Genomic DNA, 22,014 nt, shown 5'->3' on the forward strand with positions numbered 1-22,014 from the left:
ACACCAATGGAGACACCTATCATGTTGCAGCTGTGATGAAGAATATAGCTTCAGAGAGATGTACAGGGTGGAAAAAATCTCCTCCAGTGTGTGTGTGTGTGTGTGTGTGTGTGTGTGTGTGTGTGTGTGTGTGTGTGCTGGTTATAAATAATCAAAAACCTTGCAAATTGCAAATAGAATGCATTCCAAGGGCATCGCAGCACTGCACTCAACACTGGAGTCGAGGGAATCTGGAGTCGAAACTCATAAATATTATTGTTTCGTATCAGTAATTAAAGGAACATTTCGGCCAATTTTACGTGGTTGCTGAATTGTTTCCCTGCTCTTTCTCTCCCCTTTGATGACTGTTGTTCTCCCTCCCTTCTTCCATCCATCATTACCTCCATCCCTACACTGGGGCTGTTGCCATAGAGACAGGTTGCCAGGTCTCAGACGGTGAGGCTGAATGGGTTAATTAAGAGGCGGAGCATGTGCGGCGCTCCAGATGGTAGTAAGCCCTCCTTCACCACAGGTCTCTAGGGACATCCCTCCTCCTGATTAGTATTCAGCTCCACTCACCACTATCAAGAGCTGCTCTTACAACGCCGTAATCAATGAGGGATTATGGGAAATGTTGGAAGAAAGCTGGGTCTTCTGCCTCAGCTCTGCTGAACTGAGAAAAGGTTTACTGGAGATATTTTTCTTACCCACTGGTCTGATTAAAGGCAGAACATGACACTCCCACCCCCCTCAGCAACCTCCAGTGTCGGCCACAACAGCACCAGAAACCCTTTTATTTCTGCGCTCTGTGAGCTCTGTGCATGCAGGAAGCCATCTTGTATTGCTACATAGTTAAGTCGGAGGAGCACCAGCAGCACCCCCAAGTGTCTACATTCACACAGGACACGTTTATTTAGACACGCTTTCCTCTTTTCACGAGAGCAGAATAAATATGTCATACACATAACAAACATTACACAAGTAAACATAATAAATGTGTAATTTCAGTTAAATAGCAGCTAACAGAAAATAAAGTGCTAACTGTGCAAGATGATTGTAAATTGTACAATTTAAGGACTTTGGTTAATATGAACATTATTGTTTATACACAGATGTGCAACACAGACTAATGGCTAATGGCCTTACAAATATAGTGAAATATCTGTGGGGAACACCATCATGTGTCTCTCTTCTTACTGTGATATTTTAAGGTTGCAAAAATATAACATCTCAAACTAATCATATACAGTACATTGATGGTATGTTACTTATTTTGACATTTCAGTCAATTTACACGTAAAATTCAAAATGAATATACTTAACTTATTGTATTATGAGCAAAGACTTCCGGTGTCTGCTGACAACTAATGTGTGGATGGTGCGCTGATGAAACCTAGTGGAAGCTGTGTGTTAATAGTCTTCTGAATGTTTTTTTCAAGTTGTGCTGCTGCAGCACTAGGCGTTAAAGACAAGATAGGTGAAGTTCTCCTGCTTGGGTTTGGCACTGAAGTTGTAGTGTCCAATGCGGTTCCTCTGGTAGTAGAAAAGGCAGATAAAACCAACAATGAAGAAGAGTGACAGACCGACTCCAAGGCAGGAGAGGCCGACCACGTGCACAGTGTCGTATTCCTGTTCCGGGGACTCTGCAAGAGCAGGAGCTGGGTGAGTTGGGTCTGGTAAGTACTTCTGACAAACTCTTCCATTCAGCACACTTACTGTACAAACAAGTTGATATTTTCAGACACATTTTCTGCGTGTGATTTCCATCAAGCTGCTTCTCAACCAGAGTGATGGAGAGACAGCACTCCTACCATTGCAATTCAAAGCAATTCACATTTATAATGAAGAGACACTCAGGTTTATAATGGATACAGAAGAGAAGAGTGTAATAGCTTTTCTACTTTTAAAAGTGGCCAGCTTGCCAGTAGAAGCTGGAGTGGCATGGTTACCTGAGCTGGAATTCTCATTTTTGCAGCTAAAACCTTTATTCTAACAGAACTACACACTATAAGAGAAGAGGAAATTGTTCAGTAGCTGTTTTTTTTGTTTAATTACTCACTTTCCTCTGATCTGAGTAGAGGTCCAGATGTACCTAAAGCTGTTCCAACTGTATTTGAAGACCGAGATGTTCTTTGCAGACAGTCCTGCAAAAAAAAATTTTTTATTACATTCTACACATTAAAACCATGACATGTTCCAGTCCAAGCGGGGCATTGGTTACTATACTATAGATACTTCTAATATGTATCTCAGTTGCATCAGATTGTTTTTATGTAATGTACTCACAATCGAACAAGTACTCGACGCAGTCTTCACACAGATCTGGACCTGGCAGTGCAGATAGATCAAATTCAGGTTCACCATGGAAAATATCTGCACAGACACTCGAGACTTGCTGGAGTTCCCATTCATCAACACTTTGGTGTATGCGTTCAGGGAACAGCTGTGGACATACAGACAGTGAATAGGACACATCACTATTTAATCCAATAAGGTTTCTATTTCACTGCTACACACTGACTGTCTCACTGAGCTGTGGTGAATCCATGAAGCCATCAGCGACAGCTGCTGACAGTGAGGTGCTTACTGAGCTGACCGAGCGACCTCTGATTGAGAGTTTCATTGAAATAAGTTAGATTTGAACTTAGCGGCTCCAAGCAGCAAATAAAAAAATGTCTCCTTATCAACGTAGTTGCAGAATTATTACTTACAATTGCAGAAAGTATGGCAGCAAAGTTAATGTTTTCTTTGAATATGAAACAACAGTTGGTAGTACTATGTTAGTAATTCCATGTATTCAGTAGTACAGTTTACTTCACAGCTTTAGTTACTTTACAGAAGCACATTCTTAAAATGAAGTAATCCAATAACATAATATATCATTCTGAAAAAGGACCAGTCTGAATAATAAGCACTTTTTCTTTAGGGTACCTATAGTAAAACATATGTGTGTTTGTATTTTGTATTAAACTTTACTTAGGCTCTGAACCTGTTTTTATATGTTTTAGCCTGTTTGTATAATTGACACACACTGTGTGTATCTCTGCCAGTTGCCTGGCAATCTCACAGAGACGAGGATAATCCAGTAAGACACTACATTTATGGAGCAAAGGAACAAAGTAGAATGTGTTATTACTGAGCTTTAGAGATGTGGATAGGCAGATTCTGTTCACTTCAGACTTCAGATTTGGAGCTTTACATTAGAAACAGTTAAGAGCGTAGACTTGATCTCATCTAACTCTGGGCAAGAAAGTGAATTAGTGTGTTTCCCAATCTATTACTTAATATGGGCGGAAAGAAAAGCAGTTCATTTGTTAGCTTACAAATGTAAATATGTAATGTTTTAGTACAGACTTATATTAGGCAGATCACCAGCACATGAAGCAGAGCATGTGTTCTCAACCCTTTTATGGTCTGAGGCCCTATTTTTAGGTGCACCCAGCATTTCATGTTGTCATGGAAATGTGGGAATCAGTTATGGTATATTTAATTTTGAAAAGCATGAAGGGAGCACCACATTCACTATGTGGGAAAAAATGACATATTTGTGTTTTACACCTACATGACAGTGGCTGTGCTGGTCATAGTGTTGAGATCAACAGATGAATTTCCCTTTGTTGTGTAATGCTTCTGTTATAATGAAGGATAACAAAATATTTCATTTGTGATGTTAAGAAAATAATAAGGTTATCTCGGCCTCTATTTAAACCTTTTATTTAATAATACCCAAATGTCTGAAATCATCCAGGTCCCCATGTACTCATCAAATGACTCATTACAGGGTCCAAACCCCTGGGTTTTGTCTGGTAATGTTTATGAATTTGCAGGAAGTATAGAAAAATAATTATTAGTTGTAGCTTTTTATGTGACAGAAACAGTAAAAGTATTATATGACAGCACAACTCTGAACTAACAGTAATAGAAATGGAAACAATGGTGTAGCAGTAAACTAGAAGCAGACCTGTTCTCCAGGAACGTGTAGCTGTAGGTGTCTGCAGGGTTTTGGGTAGGAGTGGCCCAGCATTTGTTGATGATTACTTTAATGTACTCTGAGGAGGTGTTGACGCTGACCTCCACCACCACCGCTTCCCCAGGGGACAGGCTGTAGTTGTGGGGTAGAGGCTGCGTACCATCTAGCAACTGCACCGTCACCTCAAACGACCCCGAGCCCACGATGATGTCCTTCATCATCTCAAACCTAGAGATGGGTGAAAACAAAAAGCTGACTTCACGGTACCTTCACTTACTAGAGATTTGACAATTAAACTTGGTTTCAAATAAGTTTCTTTAGAGTTCAGGTGACATCATAAAACAAAGTTTAGTGATGGCTTTTTTTCTGTAAACTTGAACTTACAAACTGATTATGTGACTTTTTGACCATAACAAACTCTAATTCTGAACTCAAAATGGATCATTTCTGTTAGTTTTGTCATTTGGTTCAGTCAGTTCTCATCAGTTACACCTGGCAGTTACCATGTGTAAATGTTTAATGACAACTATTGTAATGTCCACAAAAGAAGCAGTTAGTGTAGTACAACCAGTTTTAATTTGATTTGCATAAACCACTAAGTAAACATGCGCATGAGCAAATTGGGCCGCGTTTGACCTTAAAATCAGGTTCAACTGGCTGCAGGAGGTTACAGGTGAAAGTGAGTGAGTTATTGAGCTTTAAAGGTGCTGGTAGGCAGATTTCTTTATAGCTGGACATGAGCAGGCTCCAGTCTTTGTTCTGAGCTAAGCTACATGTAATAAGGAATTAACGTCTACCATTTTTTAAGCGAGAGTATACCGTTTTAAAAACAGTATTTCAACCCATCTATAATAACCAGCTTGTTCATCATATCACAGTATACTAAGTGAAGCGTACCCCATAGAGCCAAGGTCAGAAGAGATAAGCAGGCTCTTCTTGTAGGTACAAATGATGGGTATCTCCAGCTGTGTTCTGGGTACCTCCACTGTTCCACTGGGTGAGATGTATGAATCAATGGTACTGGACAGGGTTACGGATGCTGTGTAGTAGGTATCATTCTAATAAAAAAAAAAGATGCTGGAAGTTATTCAGGTTCTTTTGCATTTCTTTTGCAGTTTTAGAGACAAAGTTACTGAAAAAAGCACAACTTTTTCAGAAGAGAAAAAAAAACTCACATGCACAATGCTCGTGGCACACTCATTCCATGCCACAGTCAGCTCGGCATGGGTGGCATTTCCTCCGTTGACGCCACATCCCAGCAAACCCAGGTACAGGGCACTGTCCCTGATCTTGTTGTTCTGAAGAAAGTCCCTTGCAACCGTCACAGTGATGGCAGCAACCCTGCACTGAACTGAGATGGCTTTGGTAGCCATTCTCAAGGCAGTGCTGGTAGCAGTGGTTGACGGGTCGCTAACAGTGGTTGGGGGGGTAGAAGTCAAGGATGTCATTGCAGGCGTGGTGGTTGTATGGTCAGTAGTGGGATCAGTAGTGGTGCTTGTAGCATGGACAATGCTAGTTAGTGATAGAGAAGTGGTGTTTATAGTGTTAGTAGTATTGCTGGTAGCAGGGTCAGGAGTGGTGGTTGTAGTGTGGGTGGAGCTAGTTGGTGATGCAGTAGTGACAGCATCAGTAGTGGTGCTGGTAGTAGGGTCAGGAGTGGTGGTTGTAGTGTGGGTGGAGCTAGTTGGTGATGCAATAGTGACAGCATCAGTAGTGGTGGTGGTTGTAGGGTCAGTAGTGGTTGTTGTACTGGTAGAGGTGGTGGTAACTTGAGCAGGGAAAACAACTGGGATTTCTGTAGCTGCATCAGTTGTGAGTATAGAAGTGTTTGAAACCACTGTGGAAACCAATCCATCGGTTGATATAATGGCTCTGTTTCGGCCTGGAGAAGTGGTTACAGTGGTTAAAGCAGGATCAATGGATATTATTTGAGAAAAGGGCACAGTAGGAAATACTGTGGGTGCCAGTGGTGGTGTGGTCTCCAAGGTAGCAATTGCTGTACAAGACAAAATGCAAACATGTTCTGTTATTGGATCTGTTTAAAATGAATCTCTCTCTTCTCTTCTACTTTTCTGCACTCTGAGGCCCTACCTTGGCAGGCTCGCCCAGGCCTTTCTGGGTTGTTGTCAACAAATCCATCCAGGCAAACACATGTGTAGGAGCCCCAGGTGTTCATGCATGTGGCCCACTGAGAGCAGTCATTTTCCCCTGAAGCACATTCATTAAAATCTACAGAAAAAAAACAAAATAGTTTGGCTTAGTGCATCAGGCTGTGTTGTTCGTTAGTGTCACACAGCTGAGGCCGAGATATCTTTGTCATCGGTCCTGGTGAACACTGAGATCCAAATACACGCAACCTTACAGTTCCCACACTGGAACTTGACGGCATCATTTGGTTTCCCCTCTCTGCCTGGTAATGACTTCCGTTTTTCACACTCCTGCCCCACAGGTGGAACAAAGGCTCCAAACCTAAGCTGGGATAACCTTCATGGTATCATCATACTTTTAGTAATTTATTTTTAAATCACTCCCTAACTAATGTAGCTGCCCTGGTTCTATGAAAAGTGTCAGAGAGTAGAGATATACCATTTATGCTTAGGCTGTTTATGTCCACAGTATATCTGGAGCTGTTCACCAGCGACAATAGCAGAGCTGAGGACACAGTGCTGATGGATTGGGTTTGTCTGGTGGTCAGGATGATGGTGAAGTTGACCACGACACTGCCCGGTGAAAAGCTTCTGATCTCGATTATCAGCTGGCCTGAATCCACCATGTCTCTCATCTCTGGAGACAGAGACTGGTAGATCTATGGGTGACAAAGGGTCATAGTAGCAATCAATGAGAAAAGCTTTGGTAGTTGTGTGTGAAATTGTACTGTATACAGAGATGACATTCTGTCACAGGACAGTCCTTGTAACACGCTGTGCCTACCTCCTGTGTGATACTCTCAGAGATGTTTTTGTAGGCCTGGCTGCTGGTGTTCTGCAGGTCAGCAGAGAACTGGATGTTGGTAAGTCGGGCTGTGGCGTCAACAGTCTGCACATCTGCAAAGAAAAGCCTTATTTCATACAATAAACTAAATGTCATGTCATGTCATGTTGTGAACAGCCCTGTGCCCACGAAAGGTGCCTTTTCATCACACATTAGTCATTAAGGGCAATTTTAAAAGTCATTTCCTTCTCATGTGGCTCAGGGAAATAATAATTTGTCAACTTACACTAGACCAATCTTCAAAGATTTCAGTCTAACAATTTTGTAATAAAAGCAATAGCTGTGAAACAATATTACATTTAAAACTGCAGGTCATGACAATACTAATTATGAATAAAAGTGAGAGTTCACTATAAGTTGTCAACTGCCATTATAGAGCTGTACACACTTTGACCTCATGACATTACTGTTTATGATAAAAGCTATAAGAACAGTTCTTACCAGTCCTGACCAATAAACAATGGGCAAGTCCATGGCTGGTGCAGGCATGAGGCGTTACAGTAACATTGTAGAGCACTCCCGGCTGAAGTCCAGTCATCATCATCATCGTTTGGCTGGTTTCCCATAAATGGATGACCTCTGACCCCTTGCTTAGAACAACCAAGTAGGTCTGGTTTGTCTGACTCTGACTGGACCAGTGCACACAGAAGGAGGTCCCAGTAACATTCGCTGACTGGAAGCTGCTTATGCTGGGAGGAGCTGGAAGATAGTGGTGGGTGGAATAATAGACATGGTGATGGGGTATCGTTTATTCATTGCGGTCAAAGGAACAGTTAGAGATTTCTAAACACATATACTAGTTTGCTTTTAAAAGTTATGTGAAAAGTTCACACTCTCACGTCTAGTGTGAAGCCGGCAACTATAGACATCTCACTGTAGGTTGGCAAAGTGCCTGCAGACAGGGGAAATCAGCTAGTCTGACTCACTCCAAAGGTAATAAAATTCACCTACTCGTACCTCTGTAGCTTAGTAATAAGCATGTTAGATCATGTTTGTTTAAACCTATCCCTTTTGGAGATGGTCCCAGAAGGTTCCACAGAAAGGCTCAGGGGAATGTCTGCTCTTTAAATGAGGCAAGGTAAAGGTCAAACTAACTAGTTAGTGTCTTTTAGTCTTTTATGTCTGCTGTATGTCTGGTAAGGTGGGCCATTCCCTAGTTCCTTCTGTGCACATGTGTCCTTGGTAAAGACACTGAACCCCTGATCTCTAGACGTTGGAGCAGAAGTCTTTGTTTTGCGTGTTTGGCGTTTGAGGTGTGGTATAGGCTAATGGTTTCCTCTTGTGGCTGTTCTGGGAAAAAAAACATCAACTAAAACTGTAGTTGTCACCAACCATCAAGTACTAATAGGTTGTAAGCTTTATTGGAAATATAATTTTTTGGTCTTGCACAGCTGCTTCCAATAGCTTTTCTATAGGTAAAAACCAGCTCCAGGTCTGAATGGGAAGTTAAACTGAGATATACTCATATCATAATCAAGAACTTACACTCAAAAAGACACTTTTCTATCAGGACACAGGGATTGATGTAGGAAAACTATGCAGCCTTAAGATGAAAATAAGACACTTCTTACAGCATCTGGTTGCCAGCGGAGGTGACTCTACAGTTGAGTTCATTCTGGTATGAGGTCCAGTGTGCGTCCACTGTGGAACATGCGAGGAATTCAAAGGGATGGAGCTTGTACTACTCATAGATGCCATCATGCTGGCCTCAGAGGAATTGAAGACACCCGTGGAAATATCACCTGGAGGGCTCTGTGTGGTGTTCGAAGCTGAAGTGTAAGTTGAGTTGATGCGTGGTAAGTAGGTCAATGGGGACTGTGTTGTGGTCCTTACCCTGACGTCAGCTATGGACAGAAAACAGTTGCAATCAAGTTGTGGTTTTAGCATCTCTTTGAGAAATCTTGAATATTCACTGTAGCCTTCCTGTAAGGTTTGTGTTTGACAAGATTTTGCTTGGTAATTTTATTGCAGTGCCAAAAACATACATGAGAACCAGAGGGCCTTTCTGTGCAATGTGACCCTGGTAACACAAACACACAAACATCGCTCAGCCTCTAAGATCCAAAGAATCATGACGCTACTGCAGCTCAAAACCTTAGCAATGTTACAGAAACCACCACATTTTATTACAGGCTGTGAGTGAAGCGGTGCATGTACAGGGTCATGAAGATGTATAGTGGGGTTAAGATTAATAGACTCAGCCATACGTCATATTAACACAGGTGGGAAAAACATTTAACATGGTTTAGCATGTGTAATAGGTAAATTATACATTCTGTATATTTATTTGCAACACACACACATTCTCTCTCTCTCACCTGTACAATTGGCTCCAGGATTACTGGGGTCAACGTCATTATATCCCTGACGGCAGGTACATGTGTAAGAGCCCACTGTGTTGCTACAGTCTGCTAGAGGGGAGCAGTGATGGAGAGCAGACTCTGCACACTCATCTACATCTGCAATTAGAAAGACAGAGGTGAAGAGGGTACATTAAAGCACCAAGAAAATGATTTACAGAGATTTTGAGACAATATACAGAAACCTGTGAGGTCAAACTACGTCATCATATTTAGTATTCTACAGTAAAAATTTGACCACTTTCTAACTTCATCAGTAATGTACAGGCGTTCACTGAAGCTGTCTTCAGCTCTGACATTTTAATGGGGTCTCTCTGCCTTTAGTCTTGGTCTTTAGCGAGTGGATTGCAGCTCAGTCAGCCTAAGCCTAATGAAAAGTACCATCCACTAAGTTTTGATGCATTTGTCTAAATCTGAGCATACAGCATATGCTGAATTCTTCTTGTTGCTTTTTGTAGTGCAAGCATAAATAAATGGCAGTGTTACAGGTCCATTAGCAGCCAAGCCCAAACTAGAACTACACCAGCAGTTTACAGAGAAGGTGCTTATTTCAAGTTGAGTGTGATGAAGAACAAAGCTTGAAAAAAGAAATTAAAGGTGTTTCTTTAGAAAACCACAGGAAAGGCTTTTATGTATGTATACAGTTACTTAAAATACAAATGTATGTTTCATTTAAATGGTAAGTAATTCAGCTGCGCCTAATGATGAAAGTAATGAAAGAACATTATGACATTAGCAGTGAAGTGATGAATCAAATGTGTCTATACTGTATAGAAAGAAATTCATTAACTGTTAAAGAGCACAAAACCAGCGTAATGTGTGTTTGAAGGGAAATTTGTTACTGTCTTCTGTGCAAATAACAAGTATGACTGATTTATGATTAATATCTGTGTGCATTTTGTGCATTGTGTGTGTCTGTGTTTGTGTGTGTGTGTGTGTGTGTGTGTGTGTGTGTGTGTGTGTGTGTGTGTGTGTGTGTGTGTGTGTGTGTGTGTGTGTGTGTGTGTGTGTGTGTGTGAGCGACTGCATCAGTCTGGTGTTATTTTCCGCTATTGCAGGAAACATCCCACAGATGACTGTCACTCAAATAGAAGTGGTGGGAGAAGGAAACTGTGGTACGACTGAGTCATTTTTTCCTGAACACCGTGTTCTCTGAAACATGAATCATTTTCACAAACTCTACAAGAATGTCATTTCTCTAAAGGAAAAAAAAAAAGCCCCAAGTAGATTCATTCAACCGTGTCGCCTCACCTTCTACAGTTACAGCTGATACCTCTGCTATGTGTTCAAGAAGAAGGTTCAGCCTTGACGTGACATTGTTCAGTGGAAGAGTAAAACTGAAGTCAACCAGCAGTGAGGTTGCAGTTCTGTAGGGATGCACAGCCCATGAGCTGAAATAATACACTGAAACATCATCAGACTGCAGAGCTCCGGTCACCTGTTAGTGATACACACACAGAAAGTAGACAAAATAAATAGATTGCATCAGATTGTACAGGTATACATCAGTGGCCAGTCAGTGTCTATAATAATAAATGCAATATTATTATTAGCCATAGAGTTAGCAGGAGTATTACCATTGATTGTAGTAATCGTGTGTGATTCAGCAGTCCTTCATCCTTAGACATCAGTTGGTGGTAGTCTGTCTTCACTGTCACCGTTGCATTCATACGATATCTTCCATTCTCAGAATAATTTGCCAATCCTGAAAGTTAAGCTAAAAGCTATAATGTAGTGATAACGTCTGAAGAACATTATTAGACGACGGCTCAAACGTTGTGTTTCATCAAAAAAGCAAAGAGCTCCAGAGGTTTGCCCAAAACAGAGGAACTTGCTATTGTAGTTCCCTATCACCACCAATACTTTCCATGCAGTTCCTTATTCAGCCTGGTTTAGATGTAAAAACTGCCAAGTGGCATTTAGAAAGACCAGCAAAGTAACTTCCCCAGTGAATCAGTTCACTCTAAACACACTGGCACCATTTCTTCAGCAGAAAACGGTTCCAGTGAGAAAAGTACACAGTAATGTCTGGAGGGCATCACAAGACCCCAATTTCTAAAGAGACTTGACTATTTTAAAGGACACCGTGTGTTTTTTTTTAAAGAAACAAGCAGTTGAGCAATACTCTTGCTCAATTCAGTACACCCAGGGACTTTGTTGCTACAGTCCTACTTGGTGTGCTACAAACAGCTGAGTGAGGCCAGTAACTTTATAACTCCACACTACCCGTGCTACTGTTACGCTGTACAGGCCGTCATCTTTGTTGTACCGCCTGAAACTGGCAGTAGCTGCTAGATAAACAGTAAATTCTGAGTGAGGATTTGAGTGAAAAGAACAAATCAGCTAAAATTATACTAGCTGTTACCTTGTGCAAATAAAATAAAGCAAAACAATCATCATGCAAACTAACCTGCAGGATCAGTGCAGAAAAAGCGATTCAAACTCTGGCAGCATTTTTGCCAGCCTGGGCAGTCTATGTCCCACTCACAGTCCTCGGATTCGGGATACAATCCATCTGCAGTTGGACAGGATCCTGGCTTGGCACTGAACTCCCTACTCCTGTTTACAGCTTCATTCAAAGGAAATAACACATTACAGGCCATATATTAGCAGTGAGATATTTGTAGCAGTGCACTTTCTGTTCTTCCATCTGGTGTCTTGCACACAGCACCACACACTGAAAGGTCAAGCCGATCGCTTGTATGTCCACAGTGCATGATACTACAGCATCAGATGTATTAACAGAGAAATGTAGGAACTAACAGAACACTTTAAACCCAGACACAGTTAAATAATGAGCAGTGCACTCACGCAGGGCGCAGTAACGGCCGACTTGAACGTAGCCACTGCAGCAGCCGGTCACCTGCTCCATCACTGTCTTGTACTCAGTCTGATAGGTCATCCTGTAAAGTGTGACTGTGCATGTCTTCCATAGAAGCCAGCCACCACAAGGCTTTGTCACAGTATAGGGAACCTCACGCATCACCAGAGAACTCACGCTCCTTGTCTCATTGTGAATACAGAGATGGTAGCCAGATTCACACAGGCTGTTTCCTGGAATTAAAGGTATCTTGTCAGTTTAACTGTTGGTTATGTTTCTAGTACTTGATCACATAATTTACATTTCATCTGACTCACTCATATAAGCATAAAATAATACTGTGCCAGTTCTTTGTGTCAATAAAAATATTCAAACAAACTACTTGCCTAATAGGCAAAGAAAGAGGTGCAAATCCTCATAAACACCACATTCAGCTGTGGCAGTGCATCAGTTTCATATTAATCTTCATAAAGGCCTACCTTCATACAAAGTGTTTTGTCCCCTACAGAGAGCCAGCAGGGCCGCGGCCACCCAGAAGGAGAGCATCCAACTCATTTTTCACAGCTCAGAATCTCAACCATATATTTAACAGCCACATTGTATGTGTGTGTTTCTCTATGAGATGATGCAAACTCACTGTTCAGGGTGTATTCAAAGACCAAATCCTCTGTGGCTCCGTCTTTCCCCTCCTCCTGTTGCACTATCAGCCCCTAATGTCACGGCAGCCAGCAGGTAGGTATCACATGATTATGAATATTCAGAATTACATTTGTAAATGAAAGTACATTTGTTTTATGTATATTACAATGTTCACACGATTTGAAATTATGAGTTGCCGTGATGCATTGTTACAAGCTTTATGAGAGCCGTGTGATTTTCCCAAAGGAATTACCTAGCTTCTATTTTTGTAGAATAACTGAGTTGTTATTTTACTCATTCTTTAACAGGATCGAGGTCAGTAAACATGTTTATGATACCAGGAAGAGAGAGATGTGGGACGGGAGGAGTGAAAGTCCCTAATGACACGGTTTCCACACAGGTAACCATGGCAGTGTCTCTATGCTGCTAGCATTAACAGCCTGTGACAGCCATTAATGATAAGGAAGCACGAGTGGGAACTTCACTGCCATTTTCTCATGCCTTCATACTCATTATAAGAAGTAACAGTGGGGTGCTTTGGCTGTCAAAGATGTGCTCTAAAAAAAGACATCATCATTATCATCACTTTGACATGAACATGAATAGCAATAGCTCAATCCACTGCATTCTTTTAAATCTTTTCATGCATATTTTTATCCTCAGGAAATAGCTATTTATATTATGGTTGTCTTTCTATTATAATGAGCTGTGAAAATGTGCCTGATTGAACGTCCTTCTGTCATTAAGTGCTCCAGAGCATGTGGATGTACAGTAGGGTGGTGCAAGGCTGCAGTCACAAGTCAATGAAAGTCCCAACACATTAAGTCCATTTACACAACTAAATAACTCGCCACCTGAATAAAAACATTGTTATAAATATAATGAGCATCAGATCTGGCGCATCGGGTCTTTTCACCACCAGTGCCATGCCTAATTGGTTCATGAGATTGTCTCCAGGTACTGTGGCTGACAAGGATTTCCAGTAAGAAGCCTGTAAGCCACATAAACATAGCAACAAGTCCCCCTGGGCGGCAGTAATGGCACAAATCCACTGCCATGCTATATTGACTTCTATTCAGTCACAGATCTAATTAGTTTCACTGGGGTTAGGTAGACTTGTGGTTGCATTCATATCACTGCACACTAGAGTTGAATCTTTACAAAGATTTTGGTTTTTAAAACTAGAAATATAAACTAAAATCAAGGTGTGGTCTATCTATTTGAAAAAATACACTTTTTAATGTTTTTTTTCTTATATGTATTAATAACAATAATAATTAAAAATAAAATGTGATATTTGTTATAACTTTTCTAAGTACTTACTTGATTTAAACAAATTTAAATTGCAGTACAACTTGATATGACACTACCAGTCGGTTTCACTTTGTCGTCATTTAAAAATCTTGCTTATTTTAAAAAAGAGGTGTTAAGAAGAAAAACATGACCTGTCCCTTTAAATTAGCCTCAGTGTCAAGGCTTCCGTTTTCCCGCCTCTTGCTCTTTGACCAGCCAATCAGAGCGCAGTGCACGTGACGAGCGCTCTATGCGATGACCTCATCCCTGGTGTGGGATGACGTCAAATTCAAGATGGATGGAATCACGACCAGCGCGCTGAAATCTATACAACACTGAATAAAGTCGTGGCTGCGTGGAGGAAAGAGCGTACTGACGACGGCCACGGTAAGTGGAGACAGACTATTAAAGTTCCCATTAAACAGAAGGAGCAGGGAGGGTGGAAAATAGTTGGCGGAGTGCTGTTAGGAGAAGCTTTTTCCTTTTCCTCCCTGACGTAACTGGAAAGGAGGGGGGGGGGGTGCTGCTGTAAACCCGACCAGATACTACCTGTTTTGCAGCCAGCAACTACACCGTGTCAGTCTGGGGTGAACCGTTGTTTTTTGTGGGGGGGGGGGCACTTCCACAGCGGGATAGTGGGTGTAATTGACTCCCCGCACACTCCAACAGCGGCTCCGTCCGTCCGCACCGACTGTGTTTTCATTCCGGGATTACCGCGGCGGAGTCCATTGAAACGCGCTCAACTTTTCTCCTCTTGATTTGATGGAGGCGTCGTGCCGATAAAGCGGAACAGCTACAGCTTCGGTGCTCTCACTGTTTCTTTTTGTCGCCTCTCACACTAAAAGAGAAACGTGTGACTGTTTGGCAAAGTGAAAGCGGCATTTCGTTTGGAGAAGTTATCTGAGATGAGAAATTGAGCCACGTCTCATGGATGAACAAATGCTGAGGAGCCTCATTGGACTTCCTCATAAGAAAACTGACCCTCCTGAATAGTCCCTTTTAGTGTCCTAGCGTGGATTACACGTTTGCTCAATAGCACACTTAGCGGGTGTTAGTGTTTGATGACTGAATGAAGCTTCAGTCTAGGAATCTATTATAGCAAGTGTCAGTTTGCCTAACGTAAGTAACTTGTCTTCCGGTCAGGCTTTTCAAAATAAACGCCTGAAGGAGAAACGTGCAGTGTTGGTGAGATAAAAAGAAACTTAAAAGATCAGCTTTAGCGGGTGAAGACCCATATGCATTTTCTGTTGTAGTTTAGGCTTTTCCAGTGCATCTACCAGCCTACAGGTCTGTCATGAAATGCTGTATAGTAGGCCACCTGTTTTTGATTGCGGGAGGAATGTGTTCATCCATGACAGCAATTAAAATAAATGGACTAAATCTGTGTTTTATTACTCAGCAAAGTTAGTACATTCAATTTATAGCTATCCTTATAGCTATCTATTTAAAGCTAATGCAGTCTTTCACAGCAGCTCTACCTTCATAAAAGATCTCACAGCGCCACATACACTCCATAATGAATCAACTGCTTTCTAAATCAGCGTCAATACAAGCTGAACATTTTCATGTTCATCAAGGCAGGATTTATTGCAGGGCTTTTGAGTTCAACCACATTGTGGTAGGTTAGATGTGCCTCATAATCTGGCAATGTATGCTGCGGGAAACAGTAAAATTGCGAATATATTTTCACATACAGTATGTAGGAGACATACAGTATGTGAAAATTATTATCAATGCAGGGGTTCCCCCAGCAAAATGTTAAGGTTAAGCAGCCACATTCTAAAATGTCATCTCATAACTAATTTAGTTAGCGTACAGCATATGGCAAGTGCTGTGTATTAATGTTTTTGTTACAATATCAGTGGAGGTGGATATAATTTCAAGTGAGCTCTGCCAGTAGTGACAGAGAGTGAATTCAAGTGGTTATTACACATTTTAACATTGCGTGATAAAGAGCTTTTATTTTAATGCAGAACTTTTTCAACTTCCTGCTTTAGCATGTGTCACTGAGCATAATTTGACAGAGCTACATATTGATACCCTCTCATTACAAACATGATGTAATGCCCATAAACTGCTGTGTCTCTCATAAAGTATTACTGTTCACCATACTGTGTGCTCATCAACAACCAGTGCAAATAAGAATTGCAAGATAAACATATTCAGTCTTCCCCTTTAAACCACATGCAATATAATAAGTTTACAGATTGCTATTAGAATATATTTACATATTATTCATAATAATAATAATGTGAAAAATAGGAACAATCACCTTTGCGCACAGTAGGGCTGTAATTAATGATGGTTTTCATGATCAATTAGTATGTCCAATTATTTCTTAAACACTTATTTGGATTAAAGAATTTTTTGAAAATATTCATCAGTGTTTAAGAAACCCAGTCTATATCTGACAACAAAACACTGAAGATTTTTAGTTTACAGTGAAAAGAAAAACAGAGAAAAAACCTTTGGTTTTATTTGCTTGGAAAAATTACTGAAGTTAATAATTGATTATCAAAGTATTTGCTAACAATTCTTCTGTTGAACAAGTAATCATTGTCACAGCTGTCTTTTACAGTTACTGTAGTATCATCACTGCGTTCAAAACTTTGATGTATTTCAGCAGCAAGTCAATAATAAACTTGCTATTGTTTAAAGTAATCATAAATACCTTTATTTACCATGAGGTGCCAGCTAATAACTTGTAATAACGTGATAATACTGGTGTTATTGCTTCAATGTAAAATAAAGGATGTTCTACTCTCCTTAATACATGAAGAATAAAAAAATAATGATCTCTTGCTTTACATTAATGTGAGTTCTGAAGGTGAATATTTTTTGTCAGCTTGTATTGCTGCTAATGCCAGTTACTATGAAAATGTATGACAAAGCAGTTTTATGCAATCCTCATTAAAAAATAAACTACAGTACATTACAGTATATTCCTCTTCTCTTGTCTTTCAGCCATGGAGAGCCTAGTGCATTACAGTAACCCCTCCCATGCCCTTTCAGTGTTAGGGCTTCTCAATGAGCAGCGCCTGCGGGGACAGATGTGTGATGTAGTCCTCATTGTGGCGGACCAGAGGTACCAGGCCCATAAGAGTGTTCTGGCTGCCAGCAGTGAGTATTTCCAGACGCTGTTCACACGGCTGGACGCACAGTCACTGAAAGTTGTAAACCTGGATTTCTGCGAGCCTGATGCATTCGAGATAGTTCTGAATTACATTTACTCCTCCTCACTCTTTGTGGACAAAGGCAGCCTGGCAGCCATTCAAGAGTTGGGCTACAGCCTTGGAATCCCTTTCCTCACCAACATTGTGTCAACAAGGCCACATGCATCCTACTGTGTGTCTAGAAAAAGGCTTTCGTTCTCAGAGGGAGAGGAGAATGATACCCAGACAAGGAGTGTTATTGTGTGCCGGGTCCGGAATGACACAAACCATCCTCACTTAAATTATCAGAGAAAAACATCAGAGAAATCATCTCCTCACTGTACTCCAGAGTCAACTCAGCCTCCATCAGAACACACCTTGTATGAATCAGTGAGAAACTCTGAATCCATTCATAGGAAATCATCTGAACAGACTGAAGCTGCTGAAAGGAAGTCAATTTATCCATACAACTCCAAATTAAAAGGGAATCCATCACACATCACATCCATTAGGCCCCAGCTAACATCATCAGTGTCTTTCAGTGATGCTGAAGTGCAGCACAGCAGGCTGCAGCCTGGCGTTGACCAGGACACAAAGGAAGAAAATGAGGAGCAGAAGCCCCACTATCACACCAAAGTGCCCTTTCAGGGTCAGGCCAGTGAGCCAAGCCAGACCATCGACAGGAGCGGACCGCTCATTAAAAGCCTACTCAGAAGATCATTATCCATGGACAGCCCGGTTCCGGTCTTCTCGCCGACACTGGAGCTCAAAGAGCTGAAAAATCGAGAACAGTCAGTTGTTAAAATGGCATCAAAAGCATCTAGCCCAGAAACATCTACTCATAATGGAAATTCCAAAAGAACATCCCCTCTTGTTCTCAGGCAAAAGTACCCCAGCAGGCATGATGAAGAAACTCAGGTAGAAAGAGAGGTCAGTGTAAAAGCTGAGCCCAGCAGCCCCCTCGCTGACCCCATGGACATTATTCGAATCACAGTGGGAGATGCTTTGCCAGTTAATCTGAAAGACTTGCAAACAAATTATGAGCAAGCTTCGAGACTTGACTGGAGTCCTCTTGGGAGAAGAAAGGACAGGCCGGACAACAGAAGGTATCCATTCAAGAAGAGCAAATTCTTTAAAGAACACTCCCTCTCACTTGATAAGAACATGTCAGAAACTGTACCTCACGGTGGCAGCAGTGACTCTAATGAGAATAGTGGAGATCTGCCTCAGAACAAGATTTTCAAATGCTGGAACTGTTTAAAGGTTTTCAGGTCCAGTGCTGGATTGCATCGTCATGTAAATATGTATCACAACCCAGAAAAGCCGTATGCTTGCGACATCTGCCACAAGCGCTTCCATACCAACTTCAAAGTGTGGACCCACTGCCAGACTCAGCATGGTGTAGTACAAAACCCAGCCTCATCCTCCAGCTCCTCTGTACTGGACGAGAAATTTCAAAAGAAGCTAATAGATATTGTGCGAGAGAGAGAAATAAAGAAAGCTTTACTTTGGAAGCTAAAGAGGAATAAGCAGGGTTTGCAGTCCCCTGCGCTAACCAAGAAGAGATCAAGGCCCAGCTTCATATGTCCTTACTGTGGGAAAGTATTTGTGTTCCAGTCTCAGTACAGACAGCATTTAAGGACACATCCTGCTGAAAAAGCTGACGAGGACACAACAAGTGAGAGCATCCTCTACCAGGAACAGGATGAGATCATTCAGCAGAAAAACACAGGTGACACTGGTGTTTACTCCTGTAGACTCTGTCATATGAAGCTGTCGTCACTCTTCGAGCAGGGCGATCATGAGAGAGGCTGTCAACATGCAACCGTGTGCCCTTACTGTGGTCTCCGATTCTCAAGTCCAACTGTCAAGAGGGACCACGAAGCACATTGTAAGTACAAGAAACTGACATGCCTGGAGTGTATGCGGACCTTCAAGTCCTCTTTCAGCATTTGGCGGCATCAGGTGGAGGTCCACAACCACAACATGATGACTGTTAAAGACCAGATTCACCTGAAGCAACAGGAGAGCAATGAGGAGGCGTCTGAAATGCTCACAGAGGAGAATTACAGTGACGAGCCTCCGATAACTGGGAGCTCGAGAGAGAATATCAGTTACAGTGACTCCTCAGGTCCACCCATGTATGATTCAGAAGACTCCTCATCCTACACGCCTGAGGACCTGAGTATGGGTCACCATGGCAAGCTGGTAGTAAAGGAAGAGCCTTTAGAGGAGGCTGTGAGTGAGAGGGAAAACCCAGAGGCGGGCAAAGCTATCTCTGAGGAGCCCGGTGTATGGCCATGTGAGAAATGTGGAAGTCTTTTCAGCTCGCGCAAAGACCTGGAACGACACCAGGAGCTGCTGTGCCACATCAAACCTTTTATTTGTCACATTTGCAACAAAGCCTTCAGGACCAACTTCCGCCTTTGGAGCCACTTCCAGTCCCACATGTCGACTTCTAACGAACCTGGAGCCAAAGAGATCGACCGACACCCCTCACCTCTGTCTCCCTCCCCTCCCACGACCCCTCAGAACTCTGAACGTCCATCCCCACAGGCCTCTGTGCTCAAATCCACCCAGATGGCGCCAGTTTCTGCGATGATGGGCGAGGAGTCTAGCAGTCCAGAGCCCTGTAGCTCATCAGTAAGCAAGACGAAGAGGCCAGAGCTAGACCAGCAACCCAGCAGTCACAGCCCACTGTCGAGGTCAAACAGCACGGAGAATCCAGGGGGTCCTCAGGAATCAGACACACTCTTTTACCACGCACCGTCTCTCTCTGCCCTGACTTTCAAGAGGCAGTACATGTGTAAACTCTGCCACAGAACCTTCAAGACAGCCTTTAGTCTCTGGAGCCACGAGCAGAGTCACAACCACATGTGAGAAGTTCTAGCAGTTTCTCTTGAGAGACAAAACTTAATATAAGAAGAAACACACCTCAGTCGACAAAAGGAAGACTTTGAATGTATAGCTTATTGGCTTGCCTCCAATGTCATACAGTAAAGTGGCCATGTTCATTAGAGGTGTAAATGTGAATGTGCAATCAAGTGCTAGATTCCTCTGTGAGATGAGATGATCATAAATGGTTTATTTTCCTTTCAAAATGATCTATAAGCATTTATCTATTTTCAATCTATTTTAGTTGTCTACTTGTATTTATCTATCTCGGTGTTTTGAGAAAACAAGGTACAGAGTTTCCTCCCCTCAGCGCACTATATACAGTACATTGATATCTCAGAGTGTGGAAAAAGTGCTTTAAACCTTTGGAGGCTGCAGCTGAATTAGTGCTTTTGTTTTTGTATATTTTGGTGTCAGTAACATCACTTATGGTGTTATTGGCTGCCTCAACAATGTATTCAATATGCACTTTGTTTAACGGTTTGATGCTGTCGTAGGGAGATTTAGTCCATAATGTAGGCTCTGCAGGTGTAAAAATGATAACTACACCCAAAATTGGTTTAGTTTCTCAGTATTTGGCATTCATTTGAAATTTCTCCTCACTGAGTCTCATGTTCCCCTTGAGTCATTTCACTGAATGGGCTGATTGAATCCTTCAGTATAACATAATATACATCAAACACACCTAAGACACCTGTTGTTTAAGCACTGTGTCTTTATGCTGCCTCAATGAATTGCTTACAGTCTTCACTCAGTACTTATACTTTGTCTTCTAATTATTAGCCCAGTGAATCATTTCTACAGGTATACAAATGAACGAGCCGCTGCAAGCATCAGTCTTAAGACTTGAGAACTATAAAAATTTTAAATGTTGTTGAATATTAATAATAATAATTTGTAAAAGGTGCTCAGATCAGCTGTCTAGTAAAGATGGGGAAAAATTGCAATTTGTTTAAGGCACACTGCAAAGTGATGCAATTTATGCTATTTTAATTTGTGTATATGAGACTCCTCCCACCCAGTGCAGCACCAGTGTTATGTAAATAGTCAAACAGATAGATTTGTGCAATTAAACAGATTTGTTAATGAACCAAGCTTTACAGTGCTTTAATGGCTTTATGCAACTTTAAAAGAATATTTTGTCAAGATTATTTTACATAAAAGCACAATTGAATTACACATGACCCATGACTCAGGCATTTCAGGGTAGTAAAGTCACAAAGAGGCAGAGGCACGAGAAAGCAAATCTCATGCACTTATTCTTTGGATGGTGAGAAAATATTCCTGCTTCCTAAAGATTCACTATTGAAGATTGTGTTCTGATTGTATTCTAGTTGCTTCACAATTGTATTCTTGTACAAGTATATACTTCTGCTTTGGCTTGATGGATTAGAAATGTGTCCTAAATTATTACGTTTGTTACTGTTGGGGAGATGTCACAGAGTACTGGGAAGTTTATTTCCACTAACAGAGCAATGTGATGTGTGATGTTAACTTCATAGGAGATATTCTGTATTGATAATAGTGCTCTTATAATTTCTTTGAAAAGAAAACCTTTTTGAAAGTTTCACCGAAATGATCAGAATTGTGTATATGGAAGTGTTTGTATTCTGGATTTTGTACCGATTTTGTTAGTAAACAAAAGTTTGATCTTTTTAGTATTCCCGTGCTCTTGCTGCATTACTGAATATTTGTATCAGCATCGGTTGCATTATTGTTGCTTTTGGAGACTTGCAGCTGTTTTGTGTTTAGTTTTTCTACAGGTTTTGTGCTTCATTTCTGTAATAAAGATTAACATTGGACAATACATGTACAATAGTTATTTGTGGTCTTTGTCCTACAAACAATATGAATTGACTAGAACAAAATAATTCAAAATAATCTAATTCAATCAACTGGAAGCAGTGACTGTTT

At 41.3% G+C, this 22,014-nt stretch overlaps 2 protein-coding genes across 3 annotated transcripts; one reads left to right on the forward strand and one right to left on the reverse strand.

The window, feature by feature from the left end:
- Positions 1-884: 884 nt before the first annotated feature.
- On the reverse strand, positions 885-12,774 carry umodl1 (uromodulin-like 1). 2 transcript variants are annotated; one of them, XM_026373472.1, is made up of 17 exons: positions 12,759-12,774; positions 12,112-12,354; positions 11,711-11,869; positions 10,878-11,005; positions 10,552-10,738; positions 9,259-9,399; positions 8,512-8,784; positions 7,382-7,639; positions 6,881-6,993; positions 6,536-6,755; positions 6,041-6,178; positions 5,125-5,945; positions 4,847-5,007; positions 3,941-4,177; positions 2,266-2,422; positions 2,039-2,123; positions 885-1,622 (listed from the first exon to the last, which is right to left on the reverse strand). In XM_026373472.1, the coding sequence occupies exons 2-17, from the start codon at positions 12,281-12,283 to the stop codon at positions 1,435-1,437; spliced, it is 3,438 nt and encodes a 1,145-aa protein (XP_026229257.1). In that variant the 5' UTR covers positions 12,284-12,354; positions 12,759-12,774; the 3' UTR covers positions 885-1,434. The 2 variants fall into 2 exon arrangements, with proteins under 2 accessions (XP_026229257.1, XP_026229258.1); XM_026373473.1 differs by lacking the exons at positions 12,112-12,354; positions 12,759-12,774 and having other exon boundaries at positions 10,878-11,017; positions 11,711-11,761.
- A 1,340-nt stretch (positions 12,775-14,114) lies between these two features.
- zbtb21 (zinc finger and BTB domain containing 21) lies at positions 14,115-21,907 on the forward strand. The gene is made up of 2 exons (XM_026373449.1): positions 14,115-14,440; positions 17,018-21,907. The coding sequence occupies exon 2, from the start codon at positions 17,020-17,022 to the stop codon at positions 20,083-20,085; it is 3,066 nt and encodes a 1,021-aa protein (XP_026229234.1). The 5' UTR covers positions 14,115-14,440; positions 17,018-17,019; the 3' UTR covers positions 20,086-21,907.
- The last annotated feature ends 107 nt before the right edge of the window (positions 21,908-22,014 follow it).

This window comes from Anabas testudineus, chromosome 14 (genome assembly GCF_900324465.2).
Source record: "Anabas testudineus chromosome 14, fAnaTes1.2, whole genome shotgun sequence".
Taxonomy (NCBI): Eukaryota; Metazoa; Chordata; class Actinopteri; order Anabantiformes; family Anabantidae; genus Anabas; species Anabas testudineus.